This window comes from Mesoplodon mirus, assembly GCF_964341445.2.
Source record: "Mesoplodon mirus genome assembly, chromosome: X".
Classification (NCBI taxonomy): Eukaryota; Metazoa; Chordata; class Mammalia; order Artiodactyla; family Ziphiidae; genus Mesoplodon; species Mesoplodon mirus.
In genome coordinates this window covers 17,093,639-17,109,743 of record NC_138981.1, presented here as the reverse complement: position 1 = coordinate 17,109,743, position 16,105 = coordinate 17,093,639, and the positions used below count along the sequence as shown (strand labels likewise).

Sequence of the window (16,105 nt, the reverse complement as noted above, 5' to 3'; positions counted from 1 at the left end):
TTTTAATAGTATTCGAGCTGTAAGTCTGTTGAAGATACTTGCCTTTGTCTTTTTTCTTATTGCCTTTGTCTTTTTTTCTTGTAGAAGAAGTATTATCTTCTGAGGGAGATGGCATGCCCAAAGGGGAAATGCTTTCTGAAGAGTCCAAAAACTCACCACTAAATCCAGCAAGTCCTTTGAATCCTGCCAGCACAAGTCCTATAAGCACTCATACTCCAGTCTCCAGGAGTGTTTCTCAAAGTGTGCCATGCACCTCGAGTTCAACACTGGTGGGGACCAAATCACCTCCCAAGAGTAGTCACCATGAAGTTACATTCCAGATGCAGAGGAAAAGTGAAGGTATATTCAAAAACAGTGATTCTCAGCCAGTGTGTTTGTCTTTCCCCTTAAGGTTTCCATGCCCCACAACATCCCCTGAGAGTTTATCGCATTGGAGAAAGTGCTAAAAGTGAGGAGGTCGAGTCCTCCCCTTCACCTCATTTTCAGGGCCAAGCTGCTACACATGCTCTAATCCTCATGGCATTGCAGAACTATTTCTGGGAATCTGGATCACCAGCCATGTTTCTGATGGAGACTTCTCAGTTTAGTGCTTTTCCATCCATTGTAATTTATCATTTCCTTGGGTACTGCCTGGACTCACAACCCTCACATGACTCTGAGGCCTGGAAGGATGCACTCCCTCTTCTTTCTGACGTACTCTCTTCCTAGTCCCTGTTGAGACCTTTCCTGGCCCCGCCTGTGTGTGGTTCCCAGATCTAGGCTCTGGCATTCTGTTGCTGCAGGCGTTTCCCCATTTTCCACACTCCCAGTCATTCCCTCCGACCCCGCAGGAGAACATGATATGTATGAACAGGACAGCATCCTACTCTTCATTTGGAAAGAGCCAGAGCAGCCTTCCATGTGCAAAGATAGCTACTATCCTGTATCCTTTTAAGGGTTAAGGGTGCTGTGGTGAGAGGAATAAGTGTTTTGTCTTTTGTCACCAGATAGGCATCTAGGCAAGGTTGAGGAGTAAAGGAAGTAGGAATCAACTAACTCCCCTGCCTTTCATAATGGATATTATCTATGGGCAACTGCACTGTACACATGCTGTGATACATTTAATATCGTCACCCCCATCTCCTACTCCGTGTAGATTGTCTCTGGTTTTGGAGTGATTTTTGTAGAGAGACTGAAGATAGATGTTCGTTTTATAAAGGGGTAACGTACCCTGAATTTTTAGATATTTTCACAATATATGAGTTCATGAAGACAGGCCTTCTGGTCTCCTAGTGTATATAAGACAGAGCCATTAAGGAGAAGAGCATGACTGGACTTGGATTATTTTTCACATAATTATTTATTTCATGTAATTATTTGAATAACACTAATATAATGTTCATAACCTTCTCTGATTATTTTGAAGATGTGGGCCCAATTAAATTATTTTCCATGATAGATTAGAAATAGATGAGCTCACAGTTGTTTTATTTTTATTTTTTATTTTTTATTTTTAAAAATTTTAAAATAAATTTATTTTATTTTTAGCTGTGTTGGTTCTTCGTTGCTGCACGCGGGCTTTCTCTGGTTGCGGCGAGCAGGGGCTGCTCTTTGTTGCGGTGCGCGGGCTTCTCATTGCGGTGGCTTCTCTTGTTGCGGAGCATGGGCTCTAGGCATGTAGGCTCAGTAGTTGTGGCTCGCGGGCTCTAGAGCGCAGGCTCAGTAGTTGTGGTGCAAGGGCTTAGTTGCTCCAGGGCATGGGGGATCTTCCTGGACCAGGGCTCAAGCCCATGTCCCCTGCATTGACAGGTGGATTCTTAACCACTGCACCACCAGGGAAGCCCCTGTTTTATTTTTAATATAAAATTATAGTTTTATACCAGAAATCATTTCTTTACATATAGTTTATTTGTAGTAATCTGTAAAAGTAGTTATGTGTTATTCAAAACATAACTATACCAGATTCTGATGACAGAAACCAAAAATCCCACACAAATATAAGTTAATTTAGAGGTATGGTTAGCCTTGCCAGTATTTTTTTTTTTTTTTTTTTTTTTTTTGCGGTACGCGGGCCTCTCACTGTTGTGGCCTCTCCCGTCGCAGAGCACAGGCTCCAGACGCGCAAGCTCAGCGGCCATGGCTCACAGGGCCTAGCCGCTCCGCGGCATGTGGGATCTTCCTGGACCGGGGCACGAACCCGTGTCCCCTGCATCGACAGGGGGACTCTCAACCACTGCGCCACCAGGGAAGCCCCACCAGTAATTTTTTAAGTATTAAATTGAGTCTGTTTTGAGTTAAAGGAGAAGACTTTTCTGTCTGGATTGTTAGAATGCCTTAGGCATGGCACGGTCTATACCATCATCGTTTTTACTTGGGTTGATACAGCCCAGCAGCATTTCTTGGTAGACCAACATTTTTATCTCTGACAAGTAGAAAGTAGGATAGATTTTACTAAAGAGTTTTTATTTCATACCAAAGTTATGCTATTTAAAAAGAAAATAAATAAAATTTCCCATTGTGAGTTCTTTCATCTTCTGTTTTTCTTTGCCCTTTCCCTGGGTGAATACTCCAAATATCCATAAAATGGCCAGAGCCCAGAGGATAGGAAAGAAAAGGTGCACTTTTGGCTAATTCACACATACAAAAATATTAAATTTGTATTGATGGTCCTTCTTTAGAGAAACAAATCCTCCTAGCAAATTACAAACCCCACTTCTCTTATCATACACTAACTTTAGAGAGTCAAGCGCTCTGGTTGAGTAAATGAATACCTGTCTGGACACAAAGAAATTTCAATACAACGTAGTGAACAGCACAGCTATAACTTTTTGAGGTATGAGCACTTAAATTGTTTCATGTCTTAGTTACTTCTTCTTTAAACATATAAACCTTCAACCGAAATATCTATTACTATGCAGTGAAACTTGAAAGAGGCATTCAGTATAATGTTAAAGTTACTTCTGACCTAGCTAAGCACAAAATAATCTTGTTTTCTTCAAAATTCAGATAAGCATGTAAGGCTTGAGAAACAGGAATTTAAGGAATAAAGTGATGCTAAAAACCATCCATATTGAATACATTAAAGTGAATAAATGTAAGCAGTTATCAAACTGTAAATTCTGGGGATTTCCATTGCAATTAGCTAGTAAAATAAACCTAATCTGGAGATATCAAGAGGAGAAAGATTGAGAGAAATTCTTTGAAATATTTAAAGTAAGAAAGCAACAAGTTAGCTTAGATTAGCCTAATTTAACCCAAGTAACAGGTCTTTTGCTGTATTTTCCTGTGGCCAAAGTGGCCTCAGATTGCTCAGTCTCTTTTACGATCTTTGGAACTGTAAGGTGTCTTCCGAAGCTGCTTTTGTTGTTTGGGGGAGGTCAGGTGGGACATTCTTGAGTAGCCATCCTCAGGTCATCTTTATCTAGGCTTTCCCTGGATTTTACCTTGGAGTCCTTGGGTCCATGCCGGGGTACTTCACAGAAGGTTCCAGGAATGAGACAATTCCTCCCTACCTAACATCTCTTCTTTCAGGATAATGATCAGGTCAAGTATGATTTGTCTTTTTTCCCCCCATTGAAGCTCCAAGTTATATAGCTGTACCTGACCCCAGTGTCCTGAAACAAGGCTTCTCTAAGGACCCTTCAACCTGGTCTGTGGATGAAGTGATACAGTTTATGAAACATAAAGATCCTCAGATATCAGGCCCCCTCGCCGACCTCTTCATGCAACATGTAATGTATCTTTTGATCCGGTTTTCCTGCCGTAATGACTTTGAATGACCTCTGTGCAGGCCCTTCAGTTGGATACTGATTAGTGTGGATGGTGGGGGAACCCTATCAACTGATTTTTCCATATGCGAGAAAGTTTACTTTGCCCAAAGTTAGAGCCTTGAAGGGTGGAGGCTGGATCTGTGCTTTAAATGGGTACCCGAGTACCTAAAATACTACAAGTCTTTGAGTTCTCAAGAGAAGATGATTCGGCATGGCCACTCTCAGGTGTCTTCTCCTTTCTAACAACAGCTACAAGGATCCTCCTCCCCACCTGCTCCCTGCTCGGCCCCAGGACCGTGAGTAGGAGGGGTGACCACAGCTGTGACAGGGTGTCCTCCTTGTTATGATGCCCGATGAATTCAGTAACTGTAAAAGATTAAGTGCAGCTTTATTTTAAATAGGAACTCATGAAAACCAAATAATATGCTTCCACGACATAAATTGCTTAATTAAGGAAATGAAGAATTTTAGGAGGATGCCTTGTGTCTGTTAAATAATGTTTATAGTCTTTTCTAACAAATCAAATTCATGACCAAATATCTATGTATCCTTTTTGACATTGTAAGAAGGTCTGTAATAAGTTTTCGTATCTAATTAGCTTCACACAACTAACTGAATAGCTTTCAACATAAGGACAACACTGTATAGCACATTTACAGTTTGCATTAATGCTGATATACTCATATTCCCAGCCTTTCTAAGAAAGTTAATGACTGTCTGAAATTCATTTCTACAGTTCACAGTTTTCTACCCTTTGTCATAAATACGTGGTATTTTATTCAACATATAGTATTTAAAATCGGAGTTTGATGCTAAGGCCATTTTTCAAAGATACTGGGTTAAATTTCCTTTTTCTTAAAATTTGAAATGAATTTAGAAATTTTCAAATGATGCTTCACATATAAGTTATATTTTTAATAGTTTTCAGGAAATAAATGCATATTCAGAGAATATATATTGAGAATGTACAGCCGCTCCCTATTTTACATGTTCTTATATGTACGTAACGTGACAAAACATGAAATCAGTATTAGTAATTATAATTTCTTTCTCTCTGTAGGAGATCGATGGGAAGGCTCTGCTACTACTCAAAAGTGATGTGATGATGAAGTATATGGGGCTGAAGTTGGGGCCAGCCTTAAAGTTATGTTACTATATTGAAAAACTTAAAGAAGGAAAATACAATTGAAAAAAAATGTGTAAGTTTAGATTAGACATAATTTTCAATTGTCTTGATAACTTTTTAATTTAAAAGTATTTTTATTCTCGTAGCAGTTTTTGTTTTGTAGACAGTTCCTCTAAAACTACGTTATATCCAGAATTGCAGAACTACATTACAAGTCCAGTCTACTTCTTTAAAACACATTAACATGTTAGTATTAGCATATTCAACTTGGCAGTCCTTTATGTCTTTTTATTATTTTACACTTGACAGTTTATTATTTAATTGTACAGTTTACACATATACTTAATGCAGGAAACAGAGAAACACCGTTGATTTTGATTAATGTTTATATATAAAACCAAAACAGCTACATCCCAAAGGGGAAAGTATCAGGGACTGACAGGCTCTCTAACGAAATCCATGAGAAGTTTTCCTTAGAAAAGAATTTAAAGATGCAACTGTAGATATCATCTCGTTTTCAAATATTTTATGTCTGTTACTGCAATGTTCTGTTTGTGTTCTACCAGTTTCTGGGAAGGGAATAGCCATATAAATTATTCTCCTTGCGTTATGATTTCTCGGTATGTTGTGTTCGTTCATATTTAAAGAAAAAAACAAGCTTACAAACTTTCATAAAGTGTTCTAATCAGTTTTTGATAAATTTCGAACAATTGTAAGAGAGAATGGTTGTTTTATGCAGGAGATATTATACTACAAGGGTGGTTTGGATGGAGTCTGATTAAAAGTTTTCAGTGAAATACCTATTATTTCAAAACTTTACATACTTTCTGTAAGCTTAGACATTTAAGTAGGCATTCATTTCTCATATCTCTATATGAGGACACCTGTGCCCAAATTTTTTAGATATCTATATTTTATTGTCTGTGTTTATTCTTCATACAGATACTATACCATATTTATATATTATTCTATACCTGTAGGTATTCAGACAAGTAAATCTGTTCTTTTTGAATTTAATATGGCACTTTGCCCTGCCACAGAGGTAATGGTGAACTATTTATATAGTTGGATGTTTTTATTCTGAAAAAAATATGTGCATCATTTGCTATCACTAGTACCTCTCAGCTTAGTCTTCAGGGGATAAGAAACAATCCATAGATTGGTTTCCGTACAGGGAAGTTCTCTGTTCTATGCAATGTTGCTAGTTAATTTGCTTAGTTCTGAGCCATTTATTCTGCTAAATTTTGGAAGATGCATTAATTCAGACTTATCATTTGGGGCTTTATTTTTAAAGTTAGAACTTTCAAGGGGAAATGGTGCTATATGTTTATTGTTATTACTTTGTATAAGTTTGGTGTAATGTTAACAAGCTATGAGAATCTGCTAAAAGTATTAGCCATTTGTTATAAATGCCAATAAAATGTACACCAGGGCAAGAATGTACATTTTCCTTTTTAGAAAACCAAATGTACTTTTTTTTTAACATCTTTATTGGAGTATAATTGCTTTACAGTGGGGTGTTAGTTTCTGCATTATAACAAAGTGAATCAGCTATACGTATACATATATCCCCATATCTCCTCCCTCTTGCGTCTGCCTCCCACCCTCCCTATCCCACCCCTCCAGGCGGTCACAGAGCACCCAGCTGATCTCCCTGTGCTATGCGGCTGCTTCCCAGTATCTATCTACCTTACGTTTGGTAGTGTGTACTTTATGTGAGAATGCTACTATTTAAAGGGTGGTTTCATCTATGTTATTCATTTTGTGTTATAAGACAAAATTCTAATTTAAACTTGGTCTTCTCTCAAATTGTTTGTGTGAAGATGCTGTGCCCAGTTAAACAGTCCTCAGGTGTTTTTATAAACGCTGTTTTACAGTTTTCAGATTTTAAAATGTACTAAAGTTTAATAACCACAGCCATTAATGTCAAAGCCTCAGATTTGATTTTACTTGCTTTCACCACATTATATTAATGTATGAATCAGCTATAGTTGAAAAAGCAGCACTCTAGTAAGTTTGTGGCTTTATATGTCCAAATACTTGGTTTTAACACTTGCCATTCCTAGGAGCAAAGGGCTGATCTTTTGCAGGGGCCTTAAATGAGACCCCAGGGAAGCAGTAAGAAGTTAAATCAGTGAGCTTTATCTGTACTCAAGTTAGTTGGCAGTGATGCAAGTGTGCTAGAAAATGCCAGTGCCCCCATATATCTCATCCCACCTGAGTCCATGTATCTGGCTGTCAATTCTGGCTGCTCTTTTACCACTGGGGGCCAGAAGCCATACTGCTACTCAGCCTTCAGCTCTCCCAGCTTACCTGGTGGAAAAGCCCTAGAGGCTCAGGGTTGTGGTGGAATCGCCTTCACGATTGGACCCCTCAGCCCACCTGCACCAGGAGCTGCTGCCTTGGAACCCAGAAACTCACTGCTGTTCGTTGGAGACAACCGGGCCCTAACTGAGGCTCCAGGGATGATGATCTCAAGTAACTGGAATGGAGGTGTCGATTTTCACTATCTGGTTTGTAAATTTTTGTGAAGAGACTATCATGCCGTGTTAGCGCGGGTTACCTGTGAACTTAATTATCTTTGCTCTAGTTTTCTCTCTCAGTCCCATTCTTCATCTTTCTGTAGGCAGCAGGATTCTGCAACTTGAGCTCTAAAGCCCTCTGGGTACATTGAGCATGTGCTTTTGTGTCTTTTGTCTACGTGATTTCTAATTGTTGGAGAGTCTTATGGTACATGATTCAGAATAGAATTTCCCAGACTTTTAAATTGGGACTCCCTCTGTAAACATGAAAAACCATGCCCTTCTGTAATATTGGAAATTAAAAATTAAACATCATGACTAGCAACAGTGATTCTGGGAGGAAAAGTGCTGCTTTTTCAAGCTACATAAGGGACTGTACTCACAGTTGGTTGAGTAAATGAAGTATGTTCAGATTTCTGGGGCTGTTTCCACACTGTGATGCTAGGACTTGCTTATATTTTTAAGTGCTCTGACGTTGATCCAGGGAGTGCAGAGAGCTCTCAGGGAGGACATGTAAGCCAGGGCCCACCTTCAGAACGCATGGTGGACACTTTGCGTCTCATCCCTCCTGACGTTTCCCCTGTTTTGTCCAGCATTTGGATGAAATTGAACCCTGAAAGCAGCTCTCCACAATGATCGCATACTAAGACCAAGCTTGCCCACTCTCCCTGCTGTACAAGAGGCAACAGCAAAAAGACTTTATTGTATCATTCAGTCTTTGACATAAGGAAGCAAAATTAAAGGGCAGATACTGGTATAAATCAAAAGGCATTATTGGGGGCTTCCCTGGTGGCACAGTGGTTGAGAGTCCGCCTGCCGATGCAGGGGATACAGGTTCGTGCCCCGGTCCGGGAAGATCACACATGCCGCGGAGCGGCTGGGCCCGTGAGCCATGGCCGCTGAGCCTGCGTGTCCGGAGCCTGTGCTCCGCAGCGGGAGAGGCCGCAGCAGTGAGAGGCCCGCGTACCGCAAAAAAAAAAAAAGCATTATTGATAGACATTAGATTCAAAGAGAAAATTCACTGTTAAGAATCCATGGAGCTTTCACAAAATTGAGTATATACTAAGCTACATAGAACACTCAGAATCACAGCAAACAAAGTTAGTACAGGCTACACTCTGGGACATAAAATTCAGAAGTTAATGAGATACTTCTGAAATGCTAACAAGAAAAACAATAAGCACCCCTACCTTTGTAGCCACAGCTTCTTTCCTGAACTTTCTCCTTGAGTTCTAGGCCTGGGTATGTGCAAGCCCACAGCATCTCCTCCTCATCACACCTGAATCTTTTCCCACCTTCCTTTGCTGATGTGCCCCTGTCCAGTCCCTGCCTTAACAGCGCCTCACCCACCGATGCGTCCGGGCACCTGACAGAGTGCCTGCCAGCGTTGGCCTCAGCTCCTCATCGTCCACAGCCCACCGCACCCCTGACGTCACCTGGTCCCAGGCATCCTACCTCTCACGGCTCTCTCTTGTCTGGGCCCCCCAGTCTGTTGTTTCCCGAGTTTGCTGCCAGATGCCACTTCAGAAACGCTAAGTTTCTTTCCTATGAGCACTTCCAGGGCTGATACTTTTATTTATTATTGTATTCCCAGGATTTAGCATACTATCTCCTACATAATAGATACTTAGATGTTGGTTGACGGAAAAAAACACAAAAGCAAATTTTCTTCTTAAAAACACGGCCGTTTCCAGTACCTCTCCCAGTTTACAAGAAAATCATTTTTATTGATGTTGTACTTCATTAAGGCAGTGTGGCTCCCCGCCACCACCATGGAGCAGCTCAGATGTGTCTGAACAGTAATGGGAGATGGCCGATCCAGAGGACTCTCAGGGCAAAGGCAGTTAGGCCCAGAGATTTTGGGCTTGTAGGAGAATTGAAAACATCCCTCATCTTTATGAATATACTGAAAGATTTGTCAGAGACACAAACGAAGTGCTTTCACTAAACCTGTTGGTGTTTTGCATGCGTGTGTGTGTGTGTGTGTGTGTTTAACTAGGATTTGAAGATGTAACTGTGAGCTGTAAACCCTTAAGTTTAACAAAGCTGTCCCATGTCCTACTGACAATTTATATCTTGTGTCTGCAAACCTGTTGCTGGGTGGTTCCATTTTTATTGAGCCAGGCTAATATTTTTCTCTCCTATTTAGGAGCCACCTTTTTCATGCTTTGGAGTTGGAATTTAAAAATATAAATATAGAAGGTCAAAGTTGTGCTCGCTGTTGATAGCTCCTGTAAAACACCTGACTCAATGAGCAAATATTAGCTCTATCAACTACTTTTTAAAAAAGCTTTATTGTAGTACATTTCAAGTACATGTGAAAATAAGGACAGTGAAGGGACACCACCCAGCTCCAATAATTATCAGCTCATAACCCATCTTGTTTCATCCACGCTCCCACTCACATCTCCCATTTCCACGTTGTTTTGAAGCAAATCTGATAGATCATTTAACGTATAAATAGGTCAGTATGTATATCTAAAAGATAAACTTATAAAAATGTGACCGTACCATTATCACACTTTAAAAATTAATAATTCATTTCTAACACCATGCTGTAATGAGAGGAACCAGGGCTCCTTGGAGAAATGACCGATTCTAGGACTGGGACGGGGAATATACAAGTTGAGCCTGGAGCATCTTGTAAGTGTCGAAGGATGTGCTCCAAGAAAGCACAACAACGAGAATGTCAAAGGGACACAGGAGCGAACTGAAAGAGCTTCCAGTGGCCAAGAAGTCTGGAACGGTTTGAGCAACAAAATAAAGCAGTATTGGATTATAACCCAAAGCATAACAAATATCCCTGAGTCCATACTGCTGTAAATCAACGATTGAATAAGTAAATAGGGGAGAAGAGAGAAATCTGCGCAGAAGAATGCCAAATTATGTAGACACTCACCCTCAAGGAGGTGGAGCATTACTCCCCACTCCTTAAGTGTGTGCTGTGCAGAGAAGTATGTGCTTCCTTCCAAAGAGGGCAGTATGGAAAGGAGGGAAAAGAGGAACTCTCCAGGGGAGAGACCTGACAAACACCCTCAGCCAGGTGATCAAGGTCAACATCAACAGCGAGAAGTCCTGTTCATAGTATGTACCCTTGATATGATAGCATGAGAATGGCCCCTTATCGCTGAGGTTTTCCTCCCCAAAACCCATGACACCAGTTTCATCACGAAGAAAATCATCAGACAAATCCCAGTTGGGGAACATTCTGCCACATACCTAACCAGTCCTCCTCCAAACTGTCAAGGTCATCAAAAACAAGGAAAGTCTGAGAATCTGTCACAGTCTAGAGGAGCCCAAGGAGACATGATGAGTAAACATAATATGGGATCCTGGAACAGAGAAAGGAGAAAAGGAAATGTGAATACAGTGTAGGCTTTAGTTAATAACAATGCACAAATATTGATTCATTAGTTGTGAATGTACCACAATATAAAATACTAATAATGGATGAAAATGGGTGTGGGTACTGTCTCCACTATCTTAATAACTTTTCTGTAAATTAAAACTGTTGTAAAATTAAAAGTTTATTAAAAAAATTAGCAGTTCCCTTCTATCATCCTACATTCATGCAGTATTCAAATTCCTAATCATCCCCAATATTTCTTTTTTACCATCTGATATCTCCCTGTAATTGTCTGTTAGAAAGCTGTCGAATAGAAATGTAATGCCAGAAGATGGTTGTTGGAGACACTAGTCTGCCATCTTCTCAGTCTGCTGGCTTTCCAAATAAAGTCGTATTCCTTGCCTCAAAAAAAAAAAAAAAAAAAAGAAATGTAATACCAGCAACATAGGTAATTTTAAAATTCCCAATATCCACATAAAATGTAGAAATAATCAGGTAAAATCAATTTAATAATATAGTTTATTTAATCTATGCAAACTATGATCATTTCAACATGTAAGTAATATGAAATTATTAAAGAGATGGTTTACATTCTCTTTGTTTGTGTGCCATCTTTAAAGCCGGATGTGTATTTTGCACTCAGAGCACATCTCATTTCAGCCTGGCCCCATTCACGTGCTCAATAGCCAAGTGTGGCCACAGTATTGAAAGACAGATCAAATGTGGGTCTTTGTGTGGTCCTGGACCAGTAGCATCAGCTCCACCTGGGAACTTGTTAGAAACATCAGACATGCTGAATCAGAAGCTAGGAGTGGAACCCCGCAATCTGTGTTTTAACAAGCCCTCCAGGTAGTTCTGGTACACTCAAGTTTGAGAAGCGTTGCTGGGTATTAGAAGACAATTTAAATGCTGGTCTGACGCAACCAATGAGTTACTGGAAATAAAAGGATATGTTTCTGTCTTCTAGGACAAGAGCCATATGGAAGTTAGAGACAGGATGTTTGCTTTTCTTAAAAAAAAGGTTTATTCCTTTTATGGGGAATTAATAGCTGCCAACAATATCTAATACTATTTATAATGGCAATTTTTAGCTAAGAAGTTCTCCTTCGCTTTGAAATTTTAACTGAATTTTGGTTGAACCTTAAGAAATGTTAACCATAAATGTGTAATAACTGCTCTACTACAAAATTTACAAGTCACATTTCCAACGTTCCTCTTGCCTTGATGAAAATTACTGAAGGTCTTCCTTTATCATCAAAGCTCAAAGACATTTATGCCATGGCATATGGTAAGTAGATTTGAAAACTTTATCATCACTTACTAAGTTACACAAGATTCCTGTTCAAGCTGGTAGACAAAACATAAACTAGATTTAAAGTACTGTATTCAAAACAAAAACAGAGTTTGCATTTTGGAGTAATTAAAATGTAGAGATCTAACACAAAAAAAGTGAAAAACACATACAAGAGTACCATTATGTAATTGTTCTGTTTAGCTCTTTTTACTCTAAGCATATAGTCTTATTCAGAGAATGACTGTTGGCTGGTCAAATTTATGCTTAAGACATCCATACTTAACCAGAGGTTTCAGAGACGATAACACCAATCAAGTATTCTGAATTCTTTTATGTTAAATAGGAACATCTTCTCAATCGTACTCTCAAGTCACATCTCATTTATCTTCCTCCTTAAGAACTGCATAGGCTTGTTTTAAATAGTTTAAACACCTGTAATAAACTACAGTTTGCTAAGAATAGAGGTACTCTGGTTAATGCTCAAAATGGTGTGACCAGAGGAAAAGCAGGCATTATTAAATATGAATGCAGTCCTTACCAACACAAATTGGACCTTTTTTTCTTCAATAAAAAAGCTAGTCCAGGGCTTCCCTGGTGGCGCAGTGGTTGAGAGTCCGCCTGCTGATGCAGGGGACGCGGGTTCGTGCCCCAGTCCAGGAAGATCCCACATGCTGCGACGCAGTGGGCCCGTGGGCCATGGCCACTGAGCCTGCGCGTCCGGAGCCTGAGCTCCGCAACGGAAGAGGCCACAACGGTGAGAGGCCCGCGTACCGCAAAAAAAAAAAAAAAAAAAAGCTAGTCCAAAAAGAACTCTTATTCTGTAAAGGTTTATCGTTTCCAAATCACAGTGAAAGGAACTTGAGTAATTTACCAATTTTGTTTTCTACTATGTGCCTGAAAGATACCTCACTAAAAACTGGTATCTGACACAACAGAATGACATATGCAGAATGTAATATTGTCATGACAGTACAGAGGTTGACTGTTACAGACATATTGAAACTCTTGAGTATTAAATGGTTACATCCTAATAATATAGAACATTGGTCCAATAACAAAATTAGAGAACAGCCGCTGGAACTTTATCTCATTCAGTGTTCAGAGATAAAAGGGTTAACCATTCTTTCCATTATTTTCAGCAGATAAGTCCTTTTTTAAATATTTAAATCTGATGGTAACTGAATTCTGGCATTTTTCCAAGCTCCTTTACGAAGAGGATGCTGAAGGCCATCACAATACAGCATGCTGCCACATAAGGACTCATCCGTTCACCAATTCTAGCACCCTTCCAAAATATACCCAACAATCCAGCTTTATTTCTGTCCAGGAGGCCGGGTGCCAAGGATCGGATATAAGCACAGGTACATAGAAGCAGCAAGATTACAGTCACCAGACTCTGAAAAATTGAAAATGGCAAACATAGGTCGGCGAAGCCCCAGCCACATCCAGAGAGGATGTTTTTTAATGGAGGAAGTAGGGTTCGGTGGGGATGGGAGAGGGCTTTGTAACCATGAAGAGAAAACGTGAAAGAGAAAGGAAGAGGGAGCTACACGGGGAGTGGCATAGTTAGAGGAAGATCCATTCTCCCCTGGCCTTTTGCCTGTAGGAGCATGAGAAGCTGGTTAGCCCAGAGCTGTGGAGCAGCTTGCACGGCCCTTTCGGGGAGCTGCATGGAAGCCAGGTCCCTCTGTGGGAGAAGTCTTCTCAGGACGTGGATTTTCCATCCTCTGCTGCCCCTGTTCCAAGAATGATTAAAAAAAAAAAATCCCTGGAGGGATGGGCGTTGCAAGGAAAGGAAAGCACAGAGGGGTAAAAATGCCTCCCTCCTCTCTCCTTCAGTTATTGCATTAGTTAGGATATCGGTTTGGGTACTTTAACAGAGAGACCCCAAATCTCAGGACTCTCAAAAAGATACAAACGTACTCCTGTCTTGTTTCATGTTGGTAGTAGGAGGTGTCCCACATATATCAGGGATCTGCACTCCTCTCATCTTGTTCTGCTTTCCTCAGCATGTGGCTTCCATCTCCTGGCCCAATATGGTTGTTCTAACTCTTGCCATCACATCCATGTTCACATTCAGCCACTCCTAGGCTCTGGGGAGTCTTTTAACTCGGTGGCTGCATGCCCAGTCAAAAGGCTCTTAATCTGAGAAAAGGAGAACTGATTTTGTAGACAACCAGCATTCTTGGTCTCACACACATATTTGATCATCATGCATGTAAAGATGATAGTTGAAGCTTAAGGGATGGGATGAAAAGTATAAGGTAGAGAACGTGGCAAGGACACGTTATATCAGTGCTTCATAGCATGGGAGGCTGGGAGTGGGCAGACGTGAGGGCTGAGAGCTGTGAAGGACGGGGATTTCAGGAGTTAGGAGCAGTTTATGATTTGTGGCCCCTTCAATGAATATGTAAAAACAAGTAAATATTAGAATTTGTTTTCAGTTACCTTGGGCTACTGACCTGTTTCTTTGAAAGCCTCCCCAGGTTAGACTGGACATAATTTTTCATTTCAAAGTTAGAATGGGAACTGTAGAGTGACAGCAAGCGAATCTCAGGGGCATTCTGATATTTCAGGAGCGACTCTAGCAGAAGTGTGAGTGGGGTACCGAAGGGATGAGAAATGCCTCAGAATCACACTGTCACATCTTTCCTCCAGCAACTGGAGTAATTGGGTAGCCAAAGACGAACACAGGTACCTAAAGGGGTGAAGTAAGCCTTTGGCCAGGGGTGGTTGTTTTCCTTTGGGGTAGGCTGGCCGTGCTCTGGCATTCCAGACAGGGAAAAGGGCCTGGGGTTTCTGGTGTGTAGACAGAGGGCTTGCCCTCAGACACAAGGAGCCCTTCTCTTGATACAGACAAGAAGGAAGGGGAGGGGAGGTGTCTGGAGGAGAACTGGCCCAGAGGGAGAGCTAGGGGCGGGAGGACTGGCTAGGGTGGGATGTACGTGTGAGGCCCTCAGGCTCAGAAAAAGGAGGAGGGCTTGAGCTGCTGCCGGTGGGATTCTAGAGACCAGTAAAGATGGAGACTATTAGACATTGCCATTGGGCCGGATAGGGGGAGGGTCCAGTTGTCGTCAGCCTCTCTTTGCTGTGGTGTGGGATAATTCATGGAGCTTGAAGAGATGGTTCAGAGGCTTATGAAGCAATCCTCACAGCCTGCAGTGTAATGGGGCAGCAGCCAGTGAGGGCTCAGCCCTGGGAAGCCACGAGAGTCCAGGATGGGGCCGCCCCTCAGGGAAAGGTCAATACACGTACTCCTGTGCATGTTATAAAATAGTACAAAATCTGAAATTTAACAGAAGAGGATTACATTAAATAGCAGATAATCTTCTATAGTGTTCCCCTGAGCCCCAGTGGAGGATCTCCAGTGCTCCATTGTGGGGAGCCCTGATGCGGGGGTCTCTACAGGCCGCTGGGTGTGCTGGGGCCTAACATCCTCAGGGCAGGCTCCTCCTGGCTTTACCCTGTCCACAAAGGACCCCTCAGTGTTTTCCTGGTCTCTCCTTTTGAAGCACTTTCTTGGTCCCAAAGCATCAGCTTCTTTCCAGGTATGTTACAAAGAGGTCGGAGAGAGAAAGATGTACCCAAGGGACTCAGGGTTAGATTCCCCTCCTCTGCTGATTTCTGTCTGTGGGACTTTGCTAAATTCTCAGAGGCGAGGATCACTACTTCCTTCCAGGGGTGTGAGAAGTCGGGGAGATGGAGGATGGGAAGCAGCTTGACACAATGGGTGCAGGAACTGTCCCTTTATTCCAGCATTGCCTCTCCCTCCACTGCTGCTCCCTCTTCCATATCCTGTTCACAGCTCACTCCTGATACACTGGAGCCCCAGGAAAGCAGCCGTGTGGCCTTGATATTAAAGAAGATTTTAATTCATTCTTAAAGTGAATTTCAACATGGGTCCTGGAGAGCTGAAGGAGGCTTGGAACAGGAAGGCCCTTGGGTCAGCTTTGGATGGCTCTCAAGGGCTGTGCTGTGGAAGCTATTAATTATAAACTGGGGGGTGGCGCGGGGTCACACAAGCAGACCTGGATTCTAGATAGATCATTCTGGCAGTTATCGGGGGTG

General features: G+C 41.4%; 1 protein-coding gene and 1 pseudogene across 3 annotated transcripts in view; one reads left to right on the top strand and one right to left on the bottom strand.

The window, feature by feature from the left end:
• SCML2 (Scm polycomb group protein like 2) overlaps positions 1–6,328 on the top strand; it is a 94,675-nt gene extending 88,347 nt beyond the window's left edge. The window contains exons 13-15 of one of the 2 annotated variants that reach the window (XM_082608918.1): positions 85–339; positions 3,559–3,710; positions 4,810–6,328. In XM_082608918.1, coding sequence (XP_082465044.1) covers positions 85–339; positions 3,559–3,710; positions 4,810–4,938 — 536 coding nt within the window. In that variant the 3' untranslated portion in view covers positions 4,939–6,328. The remainder of the gene's footprint in view (positions 1–84; positions 340–3,558; positions 3,711–4,809) is intronic. The other variant, XM_082608919.1, reaches the window with a different exon arrangement.
• Positions 6,329–13,111: 6,783 nt separating this feature from the next.
• Positions 13,112–13,458, bottom strand: LOC309796642 (protein kish-A-like; annotated as a pseudogene). The gene has a single exon. The product of its transcript is annotated as a protein kish-A-like (transcript).
• Between the last annotated feature and the right edge of the window lie 2,647 nt (positions 13,459–16,105).